Source organism: Corvus hawaiiensis, chromosome 20 (assembly GCF_020740725.1).
Source record: "Corvus hawaiiensis isolate bCorHaw1 chromosome 20, bCorHaw1.pri.cur, whole genome shotgun sequence".
In the NCBI taxonomy this organism is placed as follows: domain Eukaryota; kingdom Metazoa; phylum Chordata; class Aves; order Passeriformes; family Corvidae; genus Corvus; species Corvus hawaiiensis.
In genome coordinates, this window is record NC_063232.1 from 5,404,574 (window position 1) to 5,417,025 (window position 12,452).

General features: G+C 50.3%; 1 protein-coding gene across 2 annotated transcripts; it reads left to right on the forward strand.

The window, feature by feature from the left end:
- Window positions 1-859: 859 nt before the first annotated feature.
- GUSB (glucuronidase beta) lies at window positions 860-11,217 on the forward strand. 2 transcript variants are annotated; one of them, XM_048324194.1, is made up of 12 exons: window positions 860-1,119; window positions 2,689-2,877; window positions 3,278-3,459; window positions 3,905-4,047; window positions 4,190-4,377; window positions 5,100-5,252; window positions 5,810-5,988; window positions 6,366-6,512; window positions 7,516-7,600; window positions 9,071-9,247; window positions 9,746-9,881; window positions 11,014-11,217. In XM_048324194.1, exons 1-12 carry the CDS (start codon window positions 892-894, stop codon window positions 11,169-11,171), a joined length of 1,965 nt encoding a protein of 654 aa, XP_048180151.1. In that variant the 5' UTR covers window positions 860-891; the 3' UTR covers window positions 11,172-11,217. The 2 variants fall into 2 exon arrangements, with proteins under 2 accessions (XP_048180151.1, XP_048180149.1); XM_048324192.1 differs by lacking the exon at window positions 11,014-11,217 and having other exon boundaries at window positions 9,746-10,971.
- The last annotated feature ends 1,235 nt before the right edge of the window (window positions 11,218-12,452 follow it).

Sequence of the window (12,452 nt, forward strand, 5' to 3'; positions counted from 1 at the left end):
GTAAACAAGCAAGTCAGTAAATGAGAAATAAGTAAAAGTAGGCAATAAATATATTAAACCCCCTAAGTAATAAATACGGAGGAGAGAGGAGAGGAGAGGAGAGAGAAGGGAAAAGGAGAGGGAAAGGGAGAGGGAAAAGGAAAGGGAAAAGGAAAGGAAAGGAAAAATGAAAGGAGAAATCACTCGCCACCTGAGTAAATTCACCAGTCCTCCTGACTCGTGGAGGCGCCTTTACGGCAGGACAATCGTAGCTTTGTCCGGAGGTGACCGTGGGACAGAACCTGATCCCTGACACCCTCTGCGGCAGCTCATCCCGCCCGGGCGGGACGGGGACCGGGACCGTGACAGGGATCGGGACCTGCACCGGGATCGGGCTCTACCTCTGACCCCGCTCCTCAGCTCCGGTCCCGCTCCTCAGCCCCGGTTCCCCCTCCTCAGCCCCGGTTCCCCCTCCTCAGCTCCGGTCCCGCTCCTCAGCTCCTGTCCCTCTCCTCAGCTCCGGGACCGCCCCTCAGCTCCGGGACCGCCCCTCAGCTCCGTTCCCCCTCCTCAGCTCCGGTCCCGCCCCTCAGCTCCGGTCCCGCTCCTCAGCTCCGGTCCCGCTCCTCAGCTCCTGTTCCCCCTCCTCAGCCCCGGTCCCGCCCCTCAGCTCCGGTCCCGTCCCTCAGCCCCGGTTCCCCCTCCTCAGCCCCGGTCCCGCCCCTCAGCCCCGGTTCCGTCCCTCAGCCCCGGTTCCCCCTCCTCAGCTCCGGGACCGCCCCTCAGCTCCGTTCCCCCTCCTCAGCTCCGGTCCCGCCCCTCAGCTCCGGTCCCGCCCCTCAGCTCCGGTCCCGCCCCTCAGCCGCGGCCCCGGCCCCTCCCCGCCCTCAGCGGGCCCTGCCCACAGCCAAGATGGCGGTGGCGGCGTGTGGGGGCCGCGGGGCCGGGCTGTGCCCGCTGCTGCTGCCGCTGCTGTTCCTCCCGGGGCTGGCGGCGGGTCCCGCCGGGATGCTGCAGCCCCGGGACACCCCCTCCCGCGAGCGCAGGGAGCTCGGCGGCCTCTGGAGCTTCCGCGCCGATCTGTCTCCGGGCAGGGACGCCGGCTTCGCGCAGCGCTGGTACCGGCGGCCGCTCCGGCAGGTAGCGGGGAGCGGGGCGGGCGCTGCCCATCGCCGGGCGCAGGGTGCGCTTTTCCCCCTCCGAACCGGGCTCCGGCCCGCTGCGGGGGCACCGCTCCTTTCTTCCTCTCTCCCTGCCTCCCTTCCCCACCGGGCTGGCGGGGCCGCTGCCCTTTGCCCCATGGTGATGGCTGTGCCCAGGTTATTCTTGAGGCAGTTCCTAATTAGCAGCTCCTGATGATCCCCCTGATGATCCCGCCGGTGCTGCTCCAAAGGCAGACAGCGTTTGAGTGAACCCCATTCACATCCAGGTGCTGCCGGAGCCTTGCACAGCGGGGAGCTTCCAGCAGCACAGAATCAGCAAAAACGTGCCTGGAAAAGGCACTGGGAACTGTTTATTCCAACGTTTCAGAGTGCTGGCTGACAAGTTTTGGTGTGACTGAGAGCTGCCTGGAAATTAGCTACGTTACCTGAGAGAAAAGAGTTATGAATTTTATGCATAAAATGGATAAGTCGTTCATTATTTCTATTTTTAGCCTTTTGGCCGATTTTGTTGCTGAACTGTGGAAGGAGAGAAGAGCTGAAGGTCACTGTGCTGCTGGAAGTTTTGCCAGAGGAGAGAAATCCTGAAATACCAAAGGGAAACTTAGATGAGTGTGCTCAACCTGCTTTAGACCTCAGAGAATCTCCCTGAAGGGGACCCAGCTCCTGGCCAGCCTAGGCAAGGGTTGTCCTGCATCAGATACTAGAAAATCCTTTTCCCAATCCAAGGATTTCCCCACTAGGATCTTGTGACGAGGGCACTGAGCTCTCTGCAGTGCCAGTGCTGAGTCAGCCATGCACATGATGCCCACCCTGGGTGCCCAGACCTTCCTCATTCTGTTTCCTGAGGCTTCCTCAGGAAAGGAGAAGCTGCAGAACTCCTTTGTGCAACATCCCGAGTGCAGAAAGTGCTGAAAATGAGCAGCTCTGTTTGGCAACAGCATCTGGATTCCTCAATATTCAATGTCCTGTGACACTACCTCCCTCTAATCTTTATATTGGAATAAGCAACTGAATGGATTCTGTTGTAATCCCAAGGAATTTCTTGCTTTCAGGTGGTGAGAAAGGCTGAACTCATCCTAAACAGTCTCCACAGGGAGAAAAATATCCTAAAATATCCATTCCTGCCCAAAATATCCACTACTGTTGCTACCCTTTTACTACAGCTCTTAGCAAACAGCACCACAAACCCCACATTGCTCAGGAGAACATTCCCAGCTGAAACAACAACCTGGGCTTGGGGTTTTTTCCCCTCACTTCTCTGATTCCATGATGCCAGAGCCGTTAATGAAAGCATTTCATTGCACAGCAGGAGAGGAAAAGAAAGGAGCAGCTCCCTCCTGTAGGAGCAGGCAGGTTCCTGTGCCTGGTGCTAATTAGGGCTTGTATAGGAGCTCTGGGAGATGCCACCAGTTTTTAAACAGCTTTTCCCACGTATTTCCCCTTGGCAAAGGGATTGTAAAGCTGTCACTGGAAGGGGACACCTCCAGCAGTAAAAATCTTCTTTTTAAACGCTCTGTTCCTTCCTTTTCCATGCAACTCCTGCCAGAGCGGCCCTGTGATTGACATGCCAGTGCCTGCCAGCTTCAACGACATCACCCAGGACCCCAGCCTGGAGAATTACATCGGCTGGGTGTGGTACGAGAAGGAGGTGCTGCTCCCCCTGCGCTGGCTGCAGGGCGATCCCGCCCCCAGGGTGGTGCTGCGCTTTGGAAGTGCCCATTACTACTCCATCGTGGTAGGTGCCTGGGGGGGATTGGCCCCGTGCTTCCAAAATTAGGCTGGACTAAAGTCAGTTTAATGGTTTGTTCAGCAAATGCGACCCTGCCTCGATTTTGCAGCTCTTTGCTGTTTTCTTAACCTGTTTTCCCCCAGCAAGAATGAATTCCAATTTCTCTTCTCTGATCCTGCAATTTCGGGATTAGTAACTGAACATTTCCCGATTAATGGATCTGCCCCAAACTATGTCCCTCTGTGACACTTTATGTGAGCCAGACCTAGCTCCCAGCAAAGGGAGATCCCTCAAAGACCCTTCGAGGATCAAGAGCCCGGATGTTCCTTGTAACTGGGCTTCCCTTCTCTGTGCTCTGCTTGCCACAAAATCCCAATAAACCATTTTTTGGGGTCTTTCCTTGCAGTGGGTGAATGGGGTGCAGGTGGTGGAGCACGAAGGGGGGCACCTGCCCTTTGAGGCTGACATCAGCAGCGTGGTGCAGGGCAGCCCAGGAACTCTCTGCCGCATCACTGTCGCTCTCAACAACACCCTGACCCCCCACACGCTGCCCCCAGGCTCCATCCAGTACATGACTGACAAAACAAGGTGAGCTGCTGGGTGTTTTACTGCTGGGCTGATCCCAGGGATGGGAGAGGAGTTTATTCAGCTGCTGGTTCATAAAACTCTTCATGGGGTCGACTTTATGGTGAAAAGAGCAACAAGGAGTTTAAGCTTTGGTGTGGTGAGGAATTGCATCTGTTCTGTGCACAGGGAGCTCAGGTTGGATGATCTGTCAAGTTGAATGAAGGGCAGGTTTGAGGAACTTGGATTCAGCTGGAAGCTGCAAGCACCAGCTCTCCTGAAGGATCAAAATCTTGGGGCATCAGATGTTTGTCAGCTGCAGAACCCTTCAGTGTAGCAGCTGAGATACAGATCCAGCCTGTTGTAAAGACTATTTTACATGATTATTTTGCACTGCCAGCATCCACATGCTGCCTTCAGCTGTGCAATGAAGTGTAATGCAGCCATTTCTCCTGTCTCACTCACTCAGGTACCCCAAGAACTATTTTGTGCAGAACATCAGGTTTGATTTCTTTAATTATGCCGGAATCCACCGCCCAGTTGTGCTTTACACCACTCCTGCTGCCTACATAGATGACATCACTGTGACAACCACTTCATCAGACAGTGTTGGTAGGTCCAGAGCAATTACAGCAGCTCCCTCAGACTCCAGATGGAGGTGACAAGGGGGGAAAAATCCTGCACAAGTTTGATTGAGTTTGTTTTCTAGTGGCTTTTTCTTGAGCCTGATTGTCTTTGGTTTCCTCTGAGCCAGCCATGGTGCAGTATCAGGTGTCAGTGGTTGGCAGCACAGCCAATTCCTTGTCGCTGAGTTTGCGTGACCAAGAGGGGAAAGTGGTTGCTACAGGTGATGGCCCAGTGGGAGAGCTCAAAGTCCTCAACCCAAACCTCTGGTGGCCCTACCTGATGCACGAGAACCCTGGATACCTGTACTCCTTAGAGGTAAAGTGGCATTTCCTCCTCTGTGGGTGTGTGTTTAATAGGGTTAAGGCACTGCCATATGGCCCATCCTCTGTCCTCTCCTCTCACGGGTCCTGTGCGTGTGACCAGAGTGGCACCGCTAATTAGGCAGTAATCAAATCAAGCTTTGGCAGCTTCCTGGCTGCTGAACTGAAGGGTCTGGCAGAGAGAAGGGCATTCCTGGAGTGTGCTCTGAGGTGCTGGCCCTTCACACTGTCCAGTCCATCCCCTCTGAGGAGATGATGAGTTCGACAGCTGGAGCCTGGGAGATTCTTTGAGAGTTAAGGATCAGTAACGATGTTCATGTGCAGGAATCAGGGAGGATGAGCTGCTCGGAGTTTCCAGGGGCTCAGGTTCACACCTGGGGGCAGGTGATATGTCAGTCATTGCCTGGCATCAAGGTGCAGGGCATAGAAATGGTCTGTGGTGATGCCATGGGGAAAAGACACTGAAACTCCTGGGATGAGCAAGTGCCAAAAGGGTCATGCAGGGGCCCATTCTTTATCCTTCAACTTCCACAGCTTGGATTTCTATTTTTTGTTTAGTCATACCTGTCTCCCTGCCGAGCAGCAGCAATGAGGGACAGGCTGTGCGCTGAGGCAGGGCTAGGAAGGGGATGTGGGGCCAAAATCTCCCTCACAGATAGGGGAGGGAGCACTGGGCATCCTCATGAGGATCCCTTCCATTCCTCCCTGGACATGCAGGTGAAGATGCAGGCACAGGTGGGTGAGGCGCTGCTGGAGGACGTGTACACGCTCCCGGTCGGCATCCGCACCGTCCATGTCACCAGCACCCAGTTCCTCATCAATGGCAGGCCCTTCTATTTCCATGGGGTCAACAAGCACGAGGATGCAGATGTAAGTGTGGCACCCATGGCAGGGACACCCAGTGACACCTCAGCTCACACTGCTGAGGTGGCACCTGCACTGCCTCCCCTCCCCTCTCCAAGGGGTTGTTCCTCACACTCTCCTCCCAGGCTAAGCACTAAGGGGACACCATGCCCAGTGCTGCCATGGTCCTGACATCCCTCAGGGTACATGGGTGTGCTGGTGGAGACACTGAAGCATCTCCCAGCCACAGCTTCCAGCCAGACATGCTGACAGTCTGCTGTGAGGGTGGGGTGGCCCTGGCACAGGTCACCCAAAGAAGCTGTGGCTGCCCCATCCCTGGAAGTGCCCAAGGCCAGGTTGGACGGGGCTTGGAGCAACCTGGGACAGTGGAAGGTGTCCTTGCCCATGCCAGGGGGTGGAATGAGATGAGCTTTAAGGTCCCCTCCAACCCAAACCCCTCTGACTCTGACAGTGGCTGTTGGGTTCCCCACCCTGGGCAGCACCGGCCTCAGGCAGCTCCAGGGCTGGGGCTGGATCAAACAGGGAAGCCGTGTTCACAAAGGGTGATTCCTCTCTCCCCCCAGATCCGTGGCAAAGGCCTTGACTGGCCCCTGATTGTAAAGGACTTCAACTTGCTGCGCTGGCTGGGGGCCAACTCATTCCGCACCAGCCACTACCCCTACGCCGAGGAGATCATGGACCTGTGCGACGCCTACGGCATCGTGGTCATCGACGAGAGCCCGGGGGTGGGCATCAAACTGCTGTAAGAACTGCCCAGCACACCCTGCCCCTCGCTCATCTGCTCCTCTCTGAGCTGTTTCCAAGTGTCCCATTACCCTTTTTACACTTTTGTCCCCAGAGTGTCCCACCCGTTGTCCCGATAATGAGAGTACTTTGCTCTGTTTGGAAATCTCCCAGTTGCGCCACCAGTGCCTTGTGATGTTGGGCAACCAGAGGGCATTTTGCCACATGGCTCCATTAACGAGCCCAAACCACGGCCCTGAACTGTGCAGCAAACTTTGGGGAAATAGGGCAGAAGCCATCTTCAGCATCAAGGCTCTGCTCTGCCCAGAGGCTGAGTTTGCACAGGGCAAGGCAGATGGGATGGATTTTACACCCTCACCTCCTTCTGTCTTCCAGTGAGAGCTTTGGGAACAAGTCCCTGCAGCATCACCTGGCTGTGATGGAGGAGCTGATCCGCAGGGATAAGAACAGGCCCTCAGTGGTGATGTGGTCAGTGGCCAATGAGCCGGCGTCGGAGCTGCCCCCAGCCGCTCACTATTTCAAGTAAGGGCATCTGCTCGTCATCTCGTGGCACATGATTCCTCTTCTTCCTTTGGGATGGCACAGAGAAGTAATAAAGGGGGGGAAGGCATTTTTTGGGAACCCTGGCACTGTACCTGCAGATGCAAACTGAAATGTAACTCCTGCATATGTCAAACTGATGCTCAGAACTGCTCAACTGTCTCAGACCTGTTGGTTTTGAACACTAAGACTCCACAAAATGACCAGGAGTCCACTTGGTTTGAGCAGCTCTTCTTGAGCTAAGCAAAATCAGACCTGGTGGGAACAGGATATTCCTTGTTACCACTGGAAGATGAGTGCTGAATCCTTTGAGAATCACAGCAAAGCTGTAAAATAACTGGCCTTTCATTCTGAAGACAAGGTTCTGCAGTTAAAGCTGCTTATTTGTTCTGTGGCTCCTCACTTCAAAGCCACTGCTTTGAGTCCCTGCAGACCCCTTTTTTCAAGAGATTTAAGCTTTGGATAGCCCAGAGGCAGCTCTGTAACGGGCAGCAGGCTCTCCCTGGGAGCTGTAGGTGCATTGACAACTGTGAAATTTCATTCTTCAGAATGTTCCAGCACCCTCCTGTAATGTCAAGAGCTTGACTCTCCCATTCTGTCCCATCTCTCTCACTCAGGGCTTCCTCAAAACCATCCAACCTCTGCCTGCTGTGCCACAGGGCCTCAGGAATGCATCCCAGGAGTTGTTCAGAAACTTCCTATTGTCCCTTTCACAGTTTTGTCCTCAAACTCAGCTGTCCCTTCAACGTCTAAGCTGCTGGCACCACCAACAAACGGATGTGCCTGTGCTTGGTGTGCTTCCACTCTGCTCTTTTATCAGGTGGCATAGCAACCACTTGGTGACAGATACTCTCTTTAATTCAAACACTGTCTGCTAAATCAAAACCAGCTCTGTCTGGGGGGGTGGAAGGATAGAGAGCCTGGGGAGAGGGGGCTGTGCTTCTCCATGCTGTTGTTGAACTCTTGCTTTACTGTTTGCAAACAGGACAGTGATAGCTCACACTAAAGCTCTCGACCCCTCCAGACCAGTCACCTTTGTGACAGATGCTAATTACGCTCTTGATCATGGTGTAAGTTTGCTTTATTTTCTAGCTTTTTCTTTTTTAAAACTCATACATTAAATTTCCTCCTCTTGTCACTTGTTTTATATTCCTTTCCCTGCACCTCCCTAAATTTAATGGAGATATTTAGCAGGGAAAGACAAAAGAAAAGTTACATTTTTGTTTCTAGTAAAAATCACCTTATCCTGTAGTTGTAGTCCAGCTGAAAAAACAAAAAGGGTCTGTAAGAGAGAACAATTCTTTGTGTGCAGGATTATGCCCCTGGATTCCATTAATATTGCCATGCTTTGTTATGCCATTGTGTTTACTAATGCTCAGAATTTTCACTTGCAATTAAGCCAAAGCTTAAACCTCTTTAAAATGCTCACAACCCTTGTGGAAGTCTAAAGGAAGGAAGCTTTGCTTTAATTCCTGCCTTAAACTGCTGTAGATCTTCTTTGGCAGATGTCTGTTTGTGTCCAATAATCTAAAAGCTCCTCCAGCTCCATAATTAAAAGCCTTAGAGCTGTCTAAATAACTGAAAGGCACTTTCCTTGGATTTCTGGGCCTTTCATAGCCTGGACCAAGGATTTTTAACACCTGTATTTGTTTCCAGGGTAGATCCTGGGCACTACTGTACAATAATCACTTCTAGGAGGTGAGTTGGTGCTACCACACATCCCTGCTCTAGGTTATACTTTGGATTTCTTCTAAACTGTCCTCTAATTAGCAGGAATGGCTGCAACTCTTGAGGTTTTTCCTCCCCCAAAACCTCTGATGGCCTTAAATTTGAAGGAGCCCAGCAGGAATCTGCTTTTGGATACCCCATTCCCACTCTGCCCAACTCGAGCAGCACAGGCAAACCAACCCAAAGAACAGATGTCTCATACACTGATGTGATATTAGAACTTTTTTTTTTTCTTTTTATTACAAAACATGTTAAGAGAACATTGAACAAGTTACATACAACATCACTTTATCTTGAGGGGGCTTTGTGCCCTTTTATCACACTGTCCATGTGGTAGAAATGGCAAATAACTTGCAGAATGCTTTAGTCTTAGTATTGCACCATTGATGCACAAAATTTAGTTGCTAGTCAAAATATTTGACCACTCACTTGATAATCACATTCCAATACTCAAAAAAAAAAAAAAAAAAAAAAAAAAGTACATCTAAATGTACCAGCAAGCCAGAGACATCTTGGAAACAAAAAAACTTCTAACAAACCTGAGAATGAAATGTGTTGATCTTGTCTAACTCTTTGCTGTGACTTCCTAATCTGTAAGGAAAATGCCAACTTAATGTTGTTAGCTTATTAAATTTATCCTGCTTTTTTTTTTCTGGGGAAGATATGATGTTTGGAGGGTCTGAGTGATGGGGGAAACACTTCATTCTATGTGTAATAAACCTGGATTCCATTAAATGAACCCAAAGGAGGATTTAAGTTTGCAAGAGAAGGTTGAAGTCTATGCCAAAACACTCTCACCTTGTGTCCTGCAGGCTCCCTACGTGGATGTGATTTGTGTGAACAGCTACTTCTCCTGGTATCACGACCCAGGCCACCTGGAAGTGATTCCACTCCAACTCACAGCCCAGTTTGAGAACTGGTATAAAACCTACCAAAAACCCATTATCCAGAGTGAATATGGAGCAGACTCAGTGCCTGGACTTCATAGCGTGAGTGTTGTGGTGTTCCCCAGATGGAAAAAGCTCTTAGAGGGCAACAAAATTTAACTGAGAGAGGGTGGCACCACTGGGCCTGGCTTTGTTGTGAGATGCTTCAGCTGGGAGTGTCCAAAAGGCTCCAGGATTGTGACCCTGCTCCACCAAAATCAGTGAGCTTTGCCTACCTAAAGAGGACTCCAAAATCTGTCCTTTGGCAGTGGTAGGAGATGCTTCAATGAAAGCAAACCCTGGAGAATGGATGTTTGTGGTGCTGTCCCGTGCAGGAGGGGGTGGCACTCCTGTCCCTTTGTGGCAAAGGCCACCACAGGAATTCCCCCTGGGAATACCTGGAATTTTGTGTTTGCTAATTGTCACAACAGCCACTGTTAATGCAGCAGCAATCAGAAGACCAAGCAACCAGAGAGTTTCTCTTCAGGAATAGTTTCTCAGTAAGTGGGAATGCCTTTGCTGGGATTAACTGTCCCCTCATCCTGTTGTCCCTGGCTGTAGGATCCCCCTCTGATGTTCACTGAGGAGTACCAGAAGGCCATGCTCAGGGAGTACCACGCAGTGTTTGACAAGAAGAGGAAGGAGTACATGATTGGGGAGCTCATCTGGAATTTTGCTGATTTCATGACCAGTCAAGGTAAGCTTTTATTTATATTCTACACAACTCTCCATCCTCCCTGGGAGTTTAGTGGTTTATGCCACACAAATATTGTGCTGGAGGGTAGGATAAAAGGCCCTCTGTTTACCAGGACAGAGCACAGCTGGTTTTGTCACAAAATCCAGCATGACCAGAGCCAAGAGAGAAGGTCCTGTCTGTACTGAGTTCATCCTTTTCTCCTGCCTGTCCCACCTCAGAGATGCTCCCAGGAACATGAGACAATGCACAAGGGAAGCTTGTGAGAGACCCAGATTGCCACCCTCAATTCAGAGCTTCAGTCAGTGGTTAGGGACATCTCACTTGCTTCTTGTGTCACCTACAACTGCCCTGGGAACAGATCACCTTAAATAACCTAAATTAACTTGGTAGAGGAGCAGATGCCACACCGGCACACAGCTGTCTTACCATGACACTCCACCCATTATTAATAGCTAAGTGCAGTCACAAAGGAAGGGAAATTCCTTAATTTACAGTGCAGTCACACAGAAATTCAACAATCCCAACTCAGATCTGGGAAGGAACCTGTTCTGTTTGTGCCACCTGCAGTGAGTTGGGGTGGTGAGCAGTGTTAGGAAGCAACACCACTAAAATACTCTGCAGAGCACCAGGACAGGTATTAGAAAGCTCAGTGATGGCAGTGGTCAGAAAAGCAGCATCAGCTTCAAACAGGACTGAGAAAATGTAGACAAGGTTACACACAGATGCAGTTCCCGTCTCTCTACTTGTTTCAATCCTTTTTTCTACTCTCCTATGAAAATTAAAACAGGCAGGAAAAGGATCTAGACACGACAAAGGACAGTAAATAGTCATCACCATTTCCTCCATCCAATCTGAAGGTGGAGCCAATCTATTGTAGATACAGTACTGATCAATGGGCACACCCCAGTTAAGTGTCACAGCTCACCAGCTGTAAATACAAGGAATTGCAGCTGGATTGCTCTGTCACATCCATGAATCCTGCCAAGGCTCCCTGTTGTACCTGACTGTGTGGAAAGAAAGTGCATAGGTCTCTCCCACCTGGCCTGATTTAGTGCCTACATTGTAACAGCTCAGAGCAGGGCCTGAAAGAGCTCATTTTATGTATTTGCTTTATTTTATAACCTCTCTGCAGGGACCACACGAGTTTTGGGGAACAAGAAAGGAATCTTCACCCGCCAACGCCAGCCCAAAGCAGCTGCATTTGTTCTTAGAGACAGATACTGGAAGATTGCAAATGAATCAAGCTGTCTTCCTCCTGTAATAACATCACATTCCCTCTTTCTAAAATGAAAACAAGGATTATGTTGAACTTGTTATTAAATTTCTGTTTAAATAAGTTTTATGCCTGACTCAAGTCTTGCAAGTCCAATGCGATTTCTAGTCCACCTGAAGAAGTTACTGTGATGCAAAGCAGATCAGAAACTTTTGTTCCCTCTGCTCAGCCACGTCTGTAGGCTTCCTGTTTCCAGGTAGGAAAACAAATACTCACTTTCAAGGAGCTGAAGTTAAGAGATCCTGACTGAGGTATCTGTTTATGGCAAAAAAATTACAAATATTACATGATACAAATCAATACTGAACTTAAAAATCTAAGTTACTCTAAATGAACATCACATCCCACTAATGCAGATGAGGTTTTCCAGTTAAACTCCCCTAACAGTTAACACTACTGAGATCACAGCAAACTGTGCACAGGATTGCAGAGGAGCACAGTTTGTGCAGCTGCTCTGGCCTGACAGGATGGGTGTGTGAGAAATCCTGAGCATTCCCAGCAGGCAGGAAGGGCATGAACCACCCAACATACTCCAACACACAGTTTGGAATTCCTATTCCAGCAGCAAGGTGGGATATGTTAGAGAGGGAGGGACTACATCAACTCAGCTTTAAATCTATTTATTTTACAGTACCAAAACTGCCACTATTAGACATGAACTGTGCCTAACAGTGCCACTGTCAGCGCCCTTCCAGCGTGGAAGGGCTTCCTTCATATTAAATGTCACCACAGGAAGAGCAGCCCAGAGGGAAATTCTGCTCTGAACCTTTCAGAGAGTGGCCTGAAGCCCTCTGGGGTAGGGCCAGGTGTAGATTCAGGTGCTGCTTCAGTGATGTCCCTTTAGGGCTGCACACCAGCCTCAGGCCAGGCTAAAAAACAGGCTTTAGACTGTCAGGGATCACACCACCACATAGAAAAACTCAGAATATTTAGTCTGCAAACTTGCCAGTGATGTCCCAAAAGCAGCCATCTCGAGGAGCAGAGCAACAAAATCAGAGGCTGCCCAATGCATTTGGCAAGTTAAAATCATGGAGTTTGATTACTGGAATTCACAGATTCTGGGTGAAACTGTTGCCATGACTCCCTGTTGTGCAGCTGGCTCTGGTGTGAGTGTCTCAGGGAAGTGACCAAAATCTGACCATATAAAGAAAATATTTGCTTTTCTGTTGTGTGGTGGCCAAATTCTGTTCCCTTTAGAGGTGGTAGACCAAGGAACCAACACCACCTTCCACCCTGCCCCAGCAGAATAAGGACACAGATGTTCACTGCAGACTCCACAACAATTTTTCTTGTCTTTT